The following is a 17,918-nucleotide window of genomic DNA, read 5'->3' on the forward strand; positions in this document are numbered from 1 at the left end:
TATTTGGCAATTAGTGTCTAATCATGAACTAATTAGGCTTAAAAGATTCCTCTAGTCTCTTGACTTTGCTACCTGTGATCTAATACTTCCAAGTTACATACAATAGTAAGATTAGAAGAGGCCTACCGTGGGCTTTTAAAGATTATATGAGGTAGTTATGCCAAATAAAAATATATATATATACTAATTATCTACATAATCTTGGGCCCCCTAGCTCTATGGGCCCGCGGTAGTCGCACTGCCTGCCCACACCCTAGAGCCAGGCCTACCAAAAAAGTTAAAACGACTTATAATTTAGCAGTTCGTTCACTTTTGAGATTATTAGCCGAATCTACCAGTCATTCAACAGTTCAACCACGCCATGGCTTATCAGCCACGGAGAGAGTAGAAAATAAGTACCTCCTCATTCTAAATTATAAGGTATTCAACTTTCTTGAAGGGTCAAACCATCTCAAGTTTTACTAAAGTTATAGGAAGAATTATAAAAATTTATGACATCAAATAGATATACTATGAAAATATAATTAAAAAATCTAATGATATTTAGTATGTGTTAACGTTGTATTTGAGGCACTTGCTAGTACGTAGGTACAAGAAATTCTACTCATAGTTAGAAAAGATTTGCATATGTGTTGTCACTACGTAGTTTTCACACTACCAAAATGGTGGAGTTTTCCTAGTGTTTTTAGTTAGTAATAAAACACTACCACTAGTCAAACACTAGGGAATCCTCACTAGGAGGCATTTACTAGGGAAAGTTTATACTAAATTTTAAATGCTAAGACACTAGAAGAACCCCACATTATTAGGAGAAATTGAAAAATTTGATTGTGTCAGGGATTTGAGAAGTTTCACACAAACCTCAAAGAAAAAAGGATTCGACAAGGCCACGTTCGAAATGGGTCTGAAATATAAAACAGCGGTAGTGTAGTTTACATTACAGACATGAAAATTTTCATTTACTGATATTATTACATATTCATACATATCGCCGAATCTTGCTCAATAGCAGACTGTAGATGACTGAACATCCCATGATTTAGGCACGCAAAATAAGCTACTACGGAGTACTATATTCCAACCCATCCACCGTTAGATGGTCCGTTAGATTATTCGCTATCTTATCCTATGGTAACCGAGAGTATAATCCCAAAAGGATACAAACCTCTCGGTTCCATTCCACGTTGCATGCCATCATCCATTACTTAGGTACAGGGGATGCAAGTGGGGCTAGGCGGACCAAACTGCGAGTCGCTCTCATGGCGTTGCAGTTCCATCAGGTGTATGTGGGCACTCGTAGATGTTTCTGCATCGCCGGGTGTATGGTCGGTTAGGATCCAAGACGCCTGGTTTCAGTGGTTCGTTACCCACCGACGACGACGACTGATCTGCTAGCGTCCTTCCTGCACAAGAACTCGCCTCACGCACGGTTAAATTTCTTTATGAGTTATTACAACAGCAACAAAGATGAGACGAGAAAGCACATGTGACTGTAACCTATATACCGGCCTCTGCAGGGACGGCGTGCATGGCCGAGATGACAAGGAAGGCCATCAGGAACACCATGCACACAATCTGCCGCTGCTGCTGCTGCTTCGCCATCACGCCGGTCTCTTCTCCAGCTGATCGCAGGTAGATGAATCTCCAGCCCTCGATCGGGTGTGCGCTGCGGGATGTACAAAGGCAGCAAGGTTCTTTGAGCACCATTATATAGAGGTGCCTGCAGTCAGAAGCACCTCCTAAGATTTCAGTTTTTATGCTTATACACCCTCTCTAATGTTGAATATGTTCCAAATTCAGTTGCACATGATAAACGTCGACTTCTTATGGAGCGAAGAGTGTTTGCTGGCTGGCGCTTGTGGTTTTTTTCTTTCTCATTGAAGAAGTTTTCCACTTTAAATCTTGTGTCTCCGCTGTGATTGATCTTGTGTTCTTTGCCGTTTATCCGCCGCCATTAACAACATGTAATTATTAAGTTGTTCAAGGGGTTTAAGTGAATTTAGTTTTCTTTTCTTTCTTTAGTACAAAACATAAACATGTTTTAGTACTTGAATGTTACAAAGTACTTTCTCCATCTAAACCCTTAAACCCTACGTTAGTACCCTAAACAACGGCTAGGAGCTCCATTCTTCTCGCTTCTTCTTCCCAGTGAAAGTACTTTGTAACGGCTTCTCCATCTAAAACAGGCTAGCCATTTCTGGTGCTAACGTAGAAAACTTGAAACGTTCCGGTTCCGATTCTTGATCTCCAAAACTCGTTTGGCACTGATTCTCTCGATTCTCAAGAGAAACGAATCTGTTTCAGGTATCCAAGCGCAGATAGTCATGAGGGGAGAAGCTCTTGTAGAATGCAGTATCTGCAAGAAGTTTTGTGTTTTATTCTGCTTAGGCTTTTTTCATTGGAACCAGTCAGTAAATACTACCAGTCTGAGAGCTGGGTGCTTTACTTTTTTTTTTCTTTTTTGATTGAAACTGCCAAACTGGTGCTTCTGCATTGTTTTCAACTGTGACAGGTACCTAATTTTCTTGGCCATTGCCTCCTCCTTTTCAATTGCTTTCCAGGCCAGGATATATATACTGATTTTTTTGCCGGTCCCATCTTATCGCTTCGTGGCCGTTATGGGGGCTTGACTGCCTCCAGTGAAATCTGTTCCGTATCCACTACAGTCACAAGTTTGTTATCAAAGGGAAAACAAAGAAAAAGACACAACTAATATGAAAACAATAGATAAGACTGACTCCAACAGCGTATCCAATACGTGACCCATATACTCCAAATGGGTGGCGCATAGTGTTTTTGCAGGTAAAAAACACGGTTCAATGGAGCAGGCAATCACATGACCTATTTTAGGTTGGTTGCGACGCATAAGGCAAATATACACCCTCCCTCCCTCTCTTTGCGTCTCGCAGCACCAGGCCCTCTCCCCTCTCATGTCCTATCTAAGGATCTGGGCAAGAATCTCCGGCCTCCAGGCCGGCACGCCACGCGAGCAGCCATGGCCGCCAATGGAGAGGAGGATCTCCATGGCCCACTCCTCAGAGTTCGAGACGATAGAGGAACAGTCTGGCCGGACTAGGATGTCCCTCTGCGAGGCCACCGGACTACCGGAGCAGCTGCCCATGGACGGCGCTGGCGATGACATGGCGCTAGCACTTATACCAAAATATTTTAGCTCTTTAATATGAGCATCTCCAACGGTTTTGCAATTTTCGTTTTGCAAAACAAGGAGTTTGCCAAATCTTAAATCAATATGCCAAGTCACAAAATTGAGTGTCTCCAATGGTTTTGGCAAAATTGAGTTGGCAAAACCAAATGGTGGACCCGGTCGTTATTTTTTCACGCGCTTTTTTGTCTTCGCGCCGTCCACTCCGTCGGCGGCGTGTGTGGAGGTGTTTCTGTCGCGAGGCGGACGACGGCACGTGCTGACTTTGTGTCACGATCCGGACGACGGCGTGTGTGGAGGGGTTTCTTCGCGAGGCGGACGGCGGCGCGTGGTGAGACTTTGTGTCGCGAAGAGGAGTCGGAGGTCGATCGGGACTTTGTGTCGCGATATGTTGCCATGGAAGTTTCCCCTATATGGTGCGAAGAGGAGTCGGAGACGCGCGGGAGACCGGAAACCGCGCAGGAGGAGAGACCGATTGGCCTTTGCCAAGTCGTCCGGAGTTTGGCAAAAATGCCAAGTTTCCTCCCTCATTTGCCAACTTTGCCAAAATGCAAAACTCAAATGCAAAACCATTGGATATCTCAATTTGAGCTTTTTGGCAAATTAGTCAAATACAAACCTCAATTGCAAAACCGTTAGAGATGCTCTTAGGTATATATATATGGATATCTATAAGTACCATATCAATTACACCAGCCACTTACATGTCTTTACACACACTTTATCATAAATAACACGATTGCTTCAATCGCAGGGATTAGCATCCCCAGGATTTGGGCAAATAACACATATGCACAATTCATGTGCACACACAAGACGCCATGCGGTTCAGCTAGGCTTTTTATTTTAGGCATGTAAGCATGTGCTATATGCGCTGGATCGGACTAGCTGCCTTATAAGCAAGCAAGGCTTATGGTGCTCCATGGCATTGGTAGACGTTCGTGCATCCTGGGCGAGTGTATGGCTCGCCAGCAGGCACAGAATGCCTGCTGTTTGGGTCCAGGGGGTCAAATCTTGAAACAGAGGATGCCTCACGTAGCGCTCGCCCTGCATTGTATGCGTACATGTGTGTTCACGGACAGTTGTAGTTTAATTGTAACTGCAACTAATCTGAAAAATGAGAATGGGACTACACAAACTCACCTGCCTCCACTGGGACAGCGTGCATGGCAGAGAGGATGATAAAGGCCATCAGAAACACCATGCAAACAGCCTGGTGGTGCTGCTGTTTCGCCATGGAACCCGTCTCCTGATCGATGGACGACGATGGATCTCCTCCGCTATGGGGATATGTGTATGCAGACTGCAGAGAAGCTAGCTACATGATGGCATTATATAGGGAACATATCTAGTGCAAACCACAACCTCCGTGAAAACCTTTGCAAACCATGACAAAAAAGTCATCTAAATTCACCAAAAAAATCACACATGTAGATGATATGATGATACACAACCCTGTAAAATATCTTATCCAAACTCGAATTCATTTGTGAGATATAAAAATAACAAATTTCTAGCAAATTCTGTGGACACTTTTCTGGCTTGAAATTTGTTATTTTTATATCTCACAAATGAATTCGAGTTTGGATAAGATATTTTACAGGGTTGTGTATCATCATATCATCTACATGTGTGATTTTTTTGGTGAATTTAGATGACTTTTTTGTCATGGTTTGCAAAGGTTTTCACGGAGGTTGTGGTTTGCACTAGATATGTTCCCTTATATAATATACCGTTTGCTTGTCTTATATTTTTTATCAGCCGTATTTTTTCTGTCAGCCAGCAGCTCACAATACCAACAGTAATTTTAGTCATGACTTTTTAGACCAGCGAACAGATTCGAACTGACTCATTAGCTGAGCGTGGATTGCCTCTGATATGATGTGTGACCTGTGAGTCTGTGACAGCCTCCTCGTTTCCACTTGTCGAATGAATTTTCTCCAGCTCAATGTAGTGCCGCTGTTGCTGCGTCACTCTCTTATCTCCATCTAACGTGAAAACTTTTGACTATATATAGGCCTTGTTTAGTTCCAAAAATTTTTGCAAAACAGGCACTGTAGCATTTTTGTTTGTATTTGACAAATATTGTCCAATCATGCACTAACTAGGCTTAAAAGATTCGTCTCGTCAATTTCGACCAAACTGTGCAATTGGTTTTTATTTTTGTCTATATTTAATACTCTATATATGCGTCTAAAGATTCGATGTGACGGGGAATGTGAAAAATTTTGCAAAATTTTTTGGGAAGTAAACAAGGCCATATCTTCAGTGAAATCCACTACTGCATGCACTACAGGATCATAAACAACGAATAATTTCCATGTCGAGTTTATTTGATTACAGACTCTTGCATTGCATGAGTAGGGTGCGGGGTGCCTAACATTCCGCGCACTACGGCGCTACAATACAGGAACCGAATTATTAGGGCCATAAAAACTAAGAGCACGGTTAATAATAGAGTCAAGTGTTTAACTATAAACCAAGTGATTAGATAGCTTCTCTTTCTATTTCTCATCACAATCCTTGCTATTTGGACCCACCATTACCTATATATTCGTGTCTTTTCTCCTCCACATCAGCATTAGATTGGTTATAAGCTCATTATTGCACCTGTTCTAAGAGAGCTTATATGATAATTCAGCTTATTAAGGCCTTGTTTAGTTCCAAAAAAAATTTAGGTTCTCCGTCACATCAAATCTTGTGGCACATGCATGAAGCACTAAATAGATTAAAAAATAACTAATTGTATAGTTTGACTGTAATTTGCGAGACGAATCTTTTGAACCTAATTAGTCCATGATTAGACAATAATTACCAAATACAAACGAATACCCAAAACTAAAAATTTTCACTAACCGAACAAGGGCTAACCACGCAAGAGAGAAAACCTTGATCAATGATGGAGAAAAGACTCTCTAGTGGACCCCATGACCTATCAACTCGTTCAGCAACAAGTTACGAGTTGTGCTGCCCGATGGAGATCCTCGTATGGGCGATTTCCCTAGGGCCGTAGGGCGCACGTCGAAGCGCAAGCTTTAGGGTTTTTTGGTCAAGGATATAAAGTTGTGATATCGTGTCGAAGACAGAGTCAACTGTGTATTCCTCAGCCTCGTGAACAGATTATATATGATAAATTAGTTGAAAATGTTTGATGCTTCTTGGGGTTCTTTGGCCACCATGAAGTCGCCGGATGAATTACCATAGATCTCCATGGCTGAAAAAAAATACTGCTGATACTGATTTATTGTAAAAAAAATATTGTTTCATGACTGAAAAGCAGTAATAATAAGTTCAAAGCGAACAGAGCTGATCCGCTGAGCATGTCCGGAATTGAGGGGGAACATACTGAATGTAACAACTCCCATCGGTTGGGGACTCTGCCGCTCTGCCTTTCAATCCTGAGTCTTAGGGGGGTGTTTGATTGAAAGTGCTAAAGTTTAACGGATATTATAACATATTTGTAAATATAGTAATTAGTATTTAACCATGAACTAATTAGATTTCTTTGGAGAGAGACACTATTGTTGTCATTGTCACCCTCGTCATTCCATCCTGGTGGCGTGACTAGCTACAGACTCGTAGCAGGATCCACTGCCACGTTTCTTTGCAAAACAAGCATGGGTCTTGGGTCCAAAACAAGAGCCTTTTACCTGTATGTCATTATAAAAGATTGACCAAACCAGGAGACCACTAAAAAGTTGTTTCGCACCGTTGTGTCCAACTTCATCTTCGGCTATACCCGTGTGCCATTCTGTTTATTTTGAAGCCTGACGGCAGTTAAACGACCTGACAATAAATTTGAATGCCCCTACGCCACGGCGGCAAGAGGTTGACGCACACCACCACGCTCTGCCCCGCCGACCGCATCTCCAGCGGGAACAGCTCGCTCGGCACCAGCCATCCTAGGGGCCCCCACGACCAGCCGTAGGCCACCACGAAGAGGCTGATGGCCACCACCAGCACCTTGCTCATGCCCTTGCTCAGCTCATGTGCTGATAGATGAGTAGAGCGCAGCCGGAGATCCGAACCCAAGGCTCTGGAAGATGACGGGCGAGTAGAAGAGGATGGAGTTCATCCCGGACAGCTGCTGGAATGCCGGGATGCCGAGGAGAAAAAATAAAAAAAAGAACACTCGCTACTGCTGTTGACACACGGTGGAGAAAGAGCACGGGGGAGAGATGTCTCTGCAGTTCGTGGCGCACGTGGTCCGAGCGCTCGCCGTGCTTCCGGCGCCAGCCTCCCCTCGCCGCCGGACAAGCCATGTGTCCCTATCCCTTACGTCCTGGCAGCCAGGGCTCGCCGTTGCACCGGTCCGCGCGGCGGAGTCGTCCTCTCCGCCCGCCGTGCCTGCCTCCGCGGCCGGCAAGGCTGTCGTCCCAGACGACAAGTTCTCCCTCGCCAAGGTGGGCAGCCTTGGCTATTTCTTGCTTGCTTCTTGGGCCTTGTTTAGTTCCAAAAAATTTTGCAAAATCGACATTGTAGCACTTTCGTTTGTATTTGACAAATATTGTCCAATCATAGACTAATTAGACTCAAAAGATTCGTCTCGTCAATTTCGACCAAACTGTGTAATTAGTTATTATTTTCGTCTATATTTAATACTCAATGCATGCGTCTAAAGATTCGATGTGACGGAGAATCTGAAAAATTTTGCAAAATTTTCTGGCAACTAAACAAGGCCTTGGAATATGGTTGCGGCGCCTTGGCGGTTGTCACCCGAGCAATCAAATGCTGAATCTGCCGTCATTTGCAGGTGTCCTTCGGTGTGATTGGGCTCGAGGTTGGGCTCTCGTTTCTGTCGCGAGTTTCGATTTTTTTTCATGTCTTGTCAGTCTAAGAGATTTCAGAATGAGGAGACTGAGAGTGGGGAACGGTCAACACCGGTCAAGAAGCCCTCGCTTCTCTATCTCCCGTGTCTGGAAGGGCAAAAAGGACATTGTGCTATCCGGGACCCACGTGTCAAACCCCTTAAACGGAAGACGAACGGAATGGAGACGGAATGACAGACGGGTATAGCCGAAGATGAAGTTGGGCACAGCGATGCGAAACAACTTTTTAATGGCCTTCTGGTTTGGTCAATCTTTCTGGTTTGGTCAATCTTTCATAATGGCATGTAAAAAGCTCCCAAAATAAGCATGCACCTAGCAGCCTAGGGTCATTCTCACTGGCTTCACCTAAAAAGCTAGAAAAACAACAGCTCCGACATTCTCACGAAACTGTTTGATTTGGCAGAGGCTCAAGCCACAACTGAAGCCCCACAGAATTTTAGGCTTTCAAGAGGCAGTTTCAAGATGTGCACTCACAGCGGCCAGCGGGACAGGGCAACCAAGAGTCCAAGACATACCTTCTGGCCTCTGCTCAAGCAGAATTCAATACTTGTGGCCTCTTATCAGCTCAAGCAGAAATACACTATAAATAAATCTCATGCATTATCAACAGATAACGTTCATAGACAAAGTCGCAAAAATCTTCTTGCGTGCATTTGTATAATTAATTGTCTCGTACCTACATTTTTTAAAATGAACATTTACCTACAATATGGTCTTGGCAAATCGCCAACATTTCACTTAGCGCTCTGATTACTATATATGCACAGCAAAAATCGAGGATGTCCCTGTCGTCTATGGGCCTTTAGTACTGTACCTATGAAGTATGAACAAAATCTATTAACCGACAAAACAGAATCAGGGGATCGCATCAGGGAAAGAGGCTAGCTTCCAGTATAGCCATGGTTCTGTACCTATCAGCTGTTCTGTTCTTCGCTGCCAACCCAATACTCTTTCACTGAAATCAGAATCTTCTCAGGAACGTGCGGGCCATCCTCATGATCAAGTAACTTGGACTTCCACCGCATTCCTGCCACCATACTTCTAACCTTGTTCAGTACATCAGCACTGTCCCGCAGTATGACTGCACCCTCTGGCCGTAAAATCCTATCCATCTCCAGAAGAATGTCTTCTGCATCACACCTACCGATTTTGACACAAACATATTAACAAAAGATATGATTTGCCTTTGCATTACAAACACAGGAGAAAGAACAGATAACACTTACTTGTTCTGATATAAACTGAAGATGCCATTGCCATGTATCAGGTCATATGTCCTAGGGTATGTTGAGAAGGCTTCGCACCTGCCAATAGTGCAAAGTCGCAGAAAACACAAGATCAGTTCCCACACATCAGCATCTCATTTGACAGTGAATGCCAGAAGCATAAGACTCACCAATCATGGTATATACCAATCAGACCTCGATCATAGATGATACCGAGAGTGTTCCTTTCTGATATAGAGGGCACAACGTTCATTACCCAGGACATGGGAGAATGAAGAGTTGCAGCAAAACTTCCGAGGCCTGCATTCATGTCCATAATATTCCTGTACCTTGAAGAACCAATCAGCTTGTTCACCCTCTTATAAGTATTGACATGCTTCTTCCACAACTTATTATCCTCCTCATAGACTTCTTCTGTGATGCCTGGGACCTGACCCTCCAGAATTCTGGGAGGAATGGCCGATAGTCTATCTGGAAACTTCTTTAGCTGTGCTGCCTCTACAGGAGGTGTTACACAAGATTCCATTTTCTTATACCTAAATTATGAACCAAAAATAAACACAAATTAAAACTGATGTAATTAGAAGATAAAAACAGAGCAGATTGCCCAAGCTACAAGTGATTGACAGAAAAGCACATGTTTCTTCCATTGTGAATCAGTAGTAATTTCTGCAATCACTATCTCAACTTACACTACCCTACACAAGGCAATCAATTCTTGATCCTATATTTTTCCAGTGTGTAAGACAAACTGTTTTACAATTTATATATGAATTCTCTTATGAGGATTTTGTTGCTGTGAGTGATTATGGTTTAGTCAAGTTCACATGGAAATAGGATCAAGAAAATAAAGCTTGAGTTCATAACTTTGTATAAACATAAGACATACCAGACATCATCTGCATCTTGAACTTTGCACATCTTGCTAGCATGACCATCCTTTTGGTGACATGAATATGAATTCCGTTGTTTCTGCCAAATAGCAATATCATCCTTCTCATAGATTTTATCCCAGCAAAGCATTTCAGCAATGTTTTCAATTATATGTTGATCTTCCTCTGCATCCTGTTTAGACCTTTTCCATGATTGGTAGTATTTCTTCCAATTGATGGGAGGTCCAGAAAGTATCCAATAACCCCCAGGCCTCAGAACCCGATCTACTTCCATCATGTACATACCGCCTGCAAGAAGAAAAATAATATAGCTCATTAGTCATTGCATATTTACCTATATAAAGGTAAAGGTTGACTCAGACTCAGGTATTGGACTCCTATGAATATGAATAGTTTTTACTGCTCACCATTTGACTCCCATGGGATTAAACAGCGTGAACAATGAGCCATATCAAAAGATCTAGAGGGGTATGGGAGCTTTATAGTTCCAAGTACTCCAATTACTGCAGGAACACCTCGCTCCAAAGCAAATTGAACCTGAGCTTCGTGTGAATCTCTGGGTGCAAATGACATGGTTAATATATTTCTGTCCATTAGGTAAGCTCCGAAGCTTGCAACCTGTACGTGATCAGAAATGTTACTCCCAGCTATGGAGGGGATCAAGTAATTAAGGTTAGTTTACAAGAAATAAATTTTACTAAGAAGACCAACACCTAAATGCCTTGGAACTATAAAGTATGAAGTATATAAGACACATCTTAAAGGGAGTAAAATATAACAAGATCTGGTGAGAGAGCATACCCCACATCCAGTATCAAGTGCAGTTCTAATGGTGCCATCAGCGAGTGGGATGACAGATGCAAGTTCATCAAGGTAAGCATTTGCTCCATTGGGAAACATCGTTCCTCCTCCAGGAAATTTGAACACATCTCCCTGATATTGGATCCAATTCTGAACAGCTTTCTCAACAATGAGACTCTTATACGGAGCATTTGCATATGGAACATAGTCACGGCTCTTGGGCCAAGAGAAAGGGGTGACATATCCTTTTGGTGCTGGAATTAGACAATGCAGTTTCTCATTCTCTACAGGACAATGCCTTTCTCTGTATGTCATATTTTCTCTAGGAAAGGTCATTGCTCGGTCCTGGTCTTGACAAGGAGTATAGTCACTGTATCGGATGTGGCATGGCTCAATCATTTTATTGGACATGATCAATGGATTAGTGCCACTTATGGTATGGTGGGTCTCAAAGTGCAAATTTGGCAAGATTGTACAGTCAGTTTCTTGGTTAACCCTCAGAGCTATACTATCACCCCTTCCTGTCCCACTTTTCTGCCAAGCACCTAGTATGTAAAAGAAGCAGGATAAACCCATCACAATTACTATTGTCATCGTGCTCCGTGTTCTACGGTCACCTGGATTCATTCTTGATCCCCTCATGAATCTGAAATAATCACGGAAAATCGTTAAGCATCACTTCGAATGAATTGGATCATTTGCAGTACACATTGAACTTATGAACAAGGTATCCACATAATAAGCTGGATGTTGGAAACATAAACAACAGATTAATCAAATGGAACATGAACTAACTAAGATCTGAATTTTAGGTGAAGGATAATTCCTTTGGCTTTGATCTTGTTCCAACAGATTGGAGCTCATAGCAAATTATTGAATTAGAATATTAGTGCCAGATGTGAGTTTCTCATGAATCTGAAATTACCACAGGAAAGTGATTAGTTATTCACTTCAAATAGCGCACCATGGCATACAGAGCATCTAATGAACTAGACTTCTAAAACACAACTGAGAGATCACTGAAATGGAACATGAACTAAGTACTGGATTTGATTTATAAGTGAGGGTGATCCCTTTGACTTTGTTCATGTTCCAACAGAATGGATAAACTAGATTAGTAAACTAGTTAACTAGATTATCATACTATTGAGTATTGAATGAATATTATCAGGTGGCGATTTGAGATTCTGATCCTCATGTATGCTAAAGTTCCAATAGAGAAACTTCCTGGGGTGAAGATAAATTATAAACTACCGAGCCAGCGCATCAGTCCTGAGAACAAGTTTATTGGCACTCAGCCATGTGCATCAACCTCAATCATGTGACTATGCCTAACCATTTCAGATCCCTAACTCATTTGTTTAGTCTCAAGCTAGCAGTCCAGTCCATCCTGGAGGTCTTGGCATAGCATGAAGCTATGAGCAAATCTACGGTCCATGAAATTAGAATTGGAGGTAAACAAGCACAGATTGCAGATAATGTCCGACTTGTGATCGATGCCAACACGATCTCCGGTGGAACGGCAACAACGGAGCAGCAGCAGTTGCTCCTGAACTACACCGAGGCTTGAGCGACTACGCTAGGCTACCATTACGATCCCCAACCTCACGCAACGCGTACAGCGTCGTGATTCCACGACTCCCCAGAGGCGGATCAAAGCAACAACGTAATCAAAACGAAGGCGAATCGCAGGAACAACGACCGAGCTAGCTAGGACCCACCGCCGAGGCCCGAGGCAACCGAAGAGCGAAACGAACTGGATCGAATTCAAAACGGGAGCGGCGCAGCAGGAGGAAGCAAACCTCTCTCTCTCTCTCCTCAGGGGGGACGGCGGGGGCCGGTTCAGTCAGCGGAGCGGGGACGGCTTCCTGCTCGCCGCGGCGGCGGCGGAGGCAGCTACAAGTTCGCCTCGGCGGCGGTGGCGGTGGCGGTGACGACTTCAAGCTCGCAGCCGCGGCGCCGGACGGAGTGGGCGCGGGGTTGAGCTGGGTTCGGAATTTGGTGGGGTTGGTCGCTGCCGGCGCTGCGGCTTCGACCTTTTTTTTTTTAATCGCGCGCTGCTGCTGCTGCTGCAGCGCAGCGTCATGGAATGGAGCGAGAGCGAGTCGCCGAGACAAGGCCAAAGCCAAAGCAGGAAGGCCGACGGTATCTCGTCCCGTCACGTCGGCCGGCCCTTGGAATCGGTTGACCGCAGCCCGCAGGGTCTTCCTCTTCATAAACCCTCAGCTTGTTTAGTTCATCCTGAAATCCAAAAACTTTTCAAGATTCTCCGTCACATTAAATCTTGTGGCACATTTATAAAGTATTAAATATAAAAGAAAACAAAAACTAATTACGCAGTTTGTCTGTAATTTACGAGACGAATTTTTTAAGCCTAATTAGTTTATGATTGGACAATATTTACCACAAACAAACAAAAATGCTATAGTACCAAAATCTGAAATCTTTTCGAAACTAAACAAGGCCTATATCTCGAATGGAGAATGGAATACTTATCTATTAAACTATAAAACCGGATATCCTAAACTTTCAAAACCGATCAAATAACTCCTTAAAGTGGTTTTAAAGAGTGCTTTTGTCTTTTTCTTTTTTTATTTATTTTCGTTGAATCTTTAAAAAATCATAATAAATCACAAGAAAATCAAATGAAAAATTCAATTTTGTTGGACTCCTCATGAGTACATCTACACAACGAATATATAAGAGCATCTCCAAGGGTTTTGCATTTGAGGTTTGCATTTGAGTAATTTGCCAAAAAGCTCCAAAAGAGGTATCCAACGGTTTTGCATTTGGAGTTTGCAATTTGGGAAACTTGGCAAAAATGCCAAGTTGTGGATGGCTTTGCAAACCCAATCACGCGAGCAAAGTCACGCGCGAGGAAAGAGCGCGCGCCTGGAGACCTTCCATTTTTATCATTTGTCAAGTCCAAATGTCAATTCCCTTGGAGATGACCTATTTTTATCCTTTGCATTTTGTTATGGGAGTTTGCAAATAACAACAAATGTCAAGTCAATTTGCCAAAGCCTTTGGAGATGCTCTAATATGGTATACTTTAGGACAAAGTTTTTATTGTAGCTTTAAATCTATGTTTTTCTATAATTAATAAAAATAGTTCATATATGTATTTTGTGGTAAAATTTTTATGGTGGGCTCATTATTATATGCTTGAACTATGATAAAAGTTTTGTACTCATTGGACCCAGTATAACTTAGTTATAGATTTATTTAGTTTTATTCTTGTTAAATCTATGCTTTATCTATAACTAAGTTATACATGATCTAATAAGTATGAAATTTTTACCATAGTTCAAGTATACAATATTGAGCACACCATAAAAATTTTACCATAATTGGACCATAGGAACTATATATACGAATTATTCGAATTAATTACAGGAAAACATAGATTTAAAGCTTCAGCAAAAACTTTGTACTAAAGTATATCATATTATATATTCACTGTATAGATCTACTCATCAAGAGTCTAACAAATTGAATTTTTATTTTATGATTTTTTTGTGATTTATTATAATTTTGTAAAGATTTAGCGAAAATAAATAAAAAAGACAAAGACAAAACCACCCTCTAAAATCACTCGAGAGGGTTATTTGACCATTTTGAAAGTTTAGAGGTAGAATATCCGGTTTTGTAGTTTGAAGAATAAAGTATTCTACCTTAGATAGTTTGAGGTCATGTACCTCACTTTTGCACACCCTTCTCTGGTCTGTTTGGTTCAAGCCTCGTTTAGTACCCATTTTTTTAAAGATTTTTCATCTTATTAAATCTTACAGTATATATATGGAACATTAAATGTAGATAAAAACTAATTAATTATATAATTTATCTATAATTTACGAGACGAATCTTTTGAACCTAATTAGTCTATAATTAAATAATAATTATTAAATAAAAATAAAAGTATCACAGTAGCTAAATTTAAAAATTTTCGAGAACTAAACAAAACCTCGTAGGCCGTGAAAGAACTACTCTAGCTATAAACAAGCTTGTAAACAATGTGTTCTAAAAAGCTGTACACTTTTGTTATTAAAATAATTGTAAAATCTATCCGTGTCTCTTTATTTTCCTTAAAACATCTCTAAAATATCTCTTTATCTCTATCCATTTCAAAAAGTTAAAAGCTGAAAGCTAAAAATAAGGTCTAAAATGTTACGAAAATTGTACTACATAAAATAATGGTTTAGAAAAGCTGAAGCAAACACTACCAGTTGCCTCCCTCACGCAGCTTTTGGCAAGGTTCGAGATTGCCGTAGAAACATTATGTATTCAGATTTTCGGTGCTTTCGGAGCTTTAGTAATGGTATTAATTTATCTGGCAAAATCCAGTTAGGAAACTCTCAATATAAAAACCATCATAATTTCTATAGATATTAATTGTAATGTCACCTAAGCATTTTACTGATGTGGTAAGGTAGTTATTAAAAAAAAGAGCAAAATCATAGAAACCGGCTCTATGTTAAAAACCATGTCTACACGAAATTGGATCTAAGACATAAAGTGATATGATTGCCTGAAAATGGAGAGAGAATAAATATGATTAAATAAAAAAATATTCTATAGAAATTATCCATTAAGACCATAAGTGCGATACAATGTGGTAGCTCTATGTTAATCTTAAATTTGGTCACGTGTCCTATCATTGGAAGAAAGTTGGTTGCATAAAATGAAAAGCTTTACAAACGTAGGTCTTTAGCATCACTCACCCTTGCAATCAAGAGGGTAAATAAAGTTTTTTAGAAGCGCCTTTGTGTGAATCTTCACAATGACTCATCTTCCATTCAAATCAAACGATGTCGCGTATCGTCATCCTTATCAATGGTTACATCGGCCAGTCTGTACCAACGTCTTTAACAACATCATCGCTCCTCTACACTTGCTATCAATGGTGGATCTAGGATAAAAAACAGGGGTTCAACTTCAATGCGTAGCGAAGGTATGGCTACGCTTGTTGCAATACTAAGGCCAACATCTATGTGCCTAGGCCATCTATACGGTTTTCTACTGTAGCAACTACTATTAATACATATTATACCATATTTTTCAGTGAAAATGCATGACTTTAGAGTAATTGAGACATAATTAAGTGCTCGAATTAGAAAGTAAATAGAAAAAAGGACAAGCCAAAGTGCACTAAAGGGACTTTTTTGCCTGGCATTTCGATGAGTTGCGTATCACAACCCTGTCAGCTACGAGTAGAAGCTTCAACTTGGGCCACTATAGTTATTTATAACTTTATTAAATCATTGCAGTCTTTGTTTAGTTTATGCATATATCTTCATTCCAAAACTAGTAATAAAGTATCACCGATTGATCGATTTTGATTTGTTTTCAAACAGCAAGCAATGAGCATAACTCAGAAACTGATTATTCTAGCTATGAAAAACCAAAAACATGTTGAGTATGAACTATCCTAAAGCTCTATAAAACTAAAAACATATTGTATCTGAAACATTCTAGCTTTGAAATTACAAAGCTCAGGACATTTAATATTTCTCCAAAAATGGTGCTCCACGGTACGCCCATGTGGCTATGCGGTGGCCATACAGCCCACGGCCCGGTGGCTCGACCCATGGTCCCGCGATTTGGCCTGGCCCGAGCATGACACAGCCCGAGGGACTAGGCCATGCCTGGGTTGCCACCCAAGCACGTGGCACGGCACGGGCACGGTCCGTTCTAATGGTTGGCCTGTTGACGGTCCTTAATGCTCATATTTAACCGTCAACTAATCATGGAAAAGGATCCAAATGCAACCAATACCCAGACTTAAGGTTTTATCGGACAGAATTCCACGAGTTTTGGTGTTTGTCTATTTCTGCAGGGGGTTATTAGGAAATATGGAAGAAAGGCCCACACGTCGGGTTTACATAGAGATATTAACGTGCCGCGCAATTTTCTATCATCTAGAAGACTCCAGAAGCCACGGGAATGAATGGGAAGCCGAGAGGGCTCACGGACAGGGCGCCCGCCCTACTCCTTTGGGCGCCCGCCCACCTTCAGTGTCCAATTCGGACCCGTTTCGCGGATCACGCTCCACCGACCTAAAGGATCAAGGAAAACTGTGCGATTAATGTCGGTTTGATCCGACGGCCCCGATTCATCTGAAAAGACTATATAAGCAAGACCCCCTGGCCCCTGGAGATCATACCTCTTCTACAGAATCAAAGCTAGGGTTTCAATTCTTCATCCAAGTAGAGAGGATCCCTTTCTAGTTCTAGTTCCTCTAGTTCTAGTTCTAGTTCCTCTAGTTCTAGTTCTAGTTAGTTCTAGTTGTAATCTAGAAAATAGGGAGAGAGAAGAGGAGAGCGGAGGAGGAGCCAGATCTGTACCTTTGCAGCAACCGGTTCGTCCTTCATCGTTCTCCAAGTTCTTCAATTCATAATTCCTGAGTTCTTTATTACTTTTATTTACTTTCAAGTTATTTATTGGATTCCAGCTTGCATCAAGTGCTCTAGTCTTTATAATGCTAGAGTAGTAATTAATAGATTAGACGTGGTGTTTAGTCTTGCAATTACCTAGAATTGCACCCAATCCCGCGGATTGTTGTGGTAGCCCTAGGGTAGGGGCAGCCCTAACGGTCGACGTATTCCACCTCGTTCGGATCGGTGTTTGTAGGACCGTAGTTAGAGCTTCCTAGCCTCCTTCTCATCTCTTTCTGTGGTTAGTGTTCTGATGTCCCGAAATAGATAATCTTGAAGTAATTCTTGATTCTTAGATCAACTAAGAGAACTCTCAGGAAACTTCCTCTCTTCCCACCAAAAATAATTATATAGTTATCCTTAGACGATCTTGAATCTTAATTAGTACACTCACGTTCCCTGTGGAAAATCGATACTCCGGAATACTCCTGGGTGAAAGCTACATCGGTATCCGTGCGCTTGCGGATTTTTCTGTTTGCGTTTAAAATACCCAACATGGCCTAGTAGCGGCCCAGTGAAAATAAATTATTGGTGTAGTTGTGACTTGTATATGAAAGCATCTAGCCCCCTGA

The 17,918-nt window shown here is 41.6% G+C and overlaps 1 protein-coding gene and 1 long non-coding RNA gene across 3 annotated transcripts; both read right to left on the reverse strand.

Moving 5' to 3' along the window:
- On the reverse strand, positions 3,788-4,487 carry LOC110431709. The gene is made up of 2 exons (XR_002449156.1): positions 4,307-4,487; positions 3,788-4,210 (listed from the first exon to the last, which is right to left on the reverse strand). It is a non-coding gene; the product is annotated as an uncharacterized LOC110431709 (long non-coding RNA).
- Positions 8,569-13,076, reverse strand: LOC110431738 (probable methyltransferase PMT2). Of its 2 annotated transcripts, XM_021451212.1 has the most exons (8): positions 12,715-13,076; positions 10,913-11,558; positions 10,519-10,729; positions 10,108-10,399; positions 9,389-9,754; positions 9,219-9,296; positions 8,904-9,132; positions 8,569-8,806 (listed from the first exon to the last, which is right to left on the reverse strand). In XM_021451212.1, the coding sequence occupies exons 2-7, from the start codon at positions 11,552-11,554 to the stop codon at positions 8,907-8,909; spliced, it is 1,815 nt and encodes a 604-aa protein (XP_021306887.1). In that variant the 5' UTR covers positions 11,555-11,558; positions 12,715-13,076; the 3' UTR covers positions 8,569-8,806; positions 8,904-8,906. The 2 variants fall into 2 exon arrangements, with proteins under 2 accessions (XP_021306887.1, XP_021306886.1); XM_021451211.1 differs by having other exon boundaries at positions 8,569-9,132.

Source organism: Sorghum bicolor, chromosome 1 (assembly GCF_000003195.3).
Source record: "Sorghum bicolor cultivar BTx623 chromosome 1, Sorghum_bicolor_NCBIv3, whole genome shotgun sequence".
NCBI lineage: Eukaryota > Viridiplantae > Streptophyta > Magnoliopsida > Poales > Poaceae > Sorghum > Sorghum bicolor.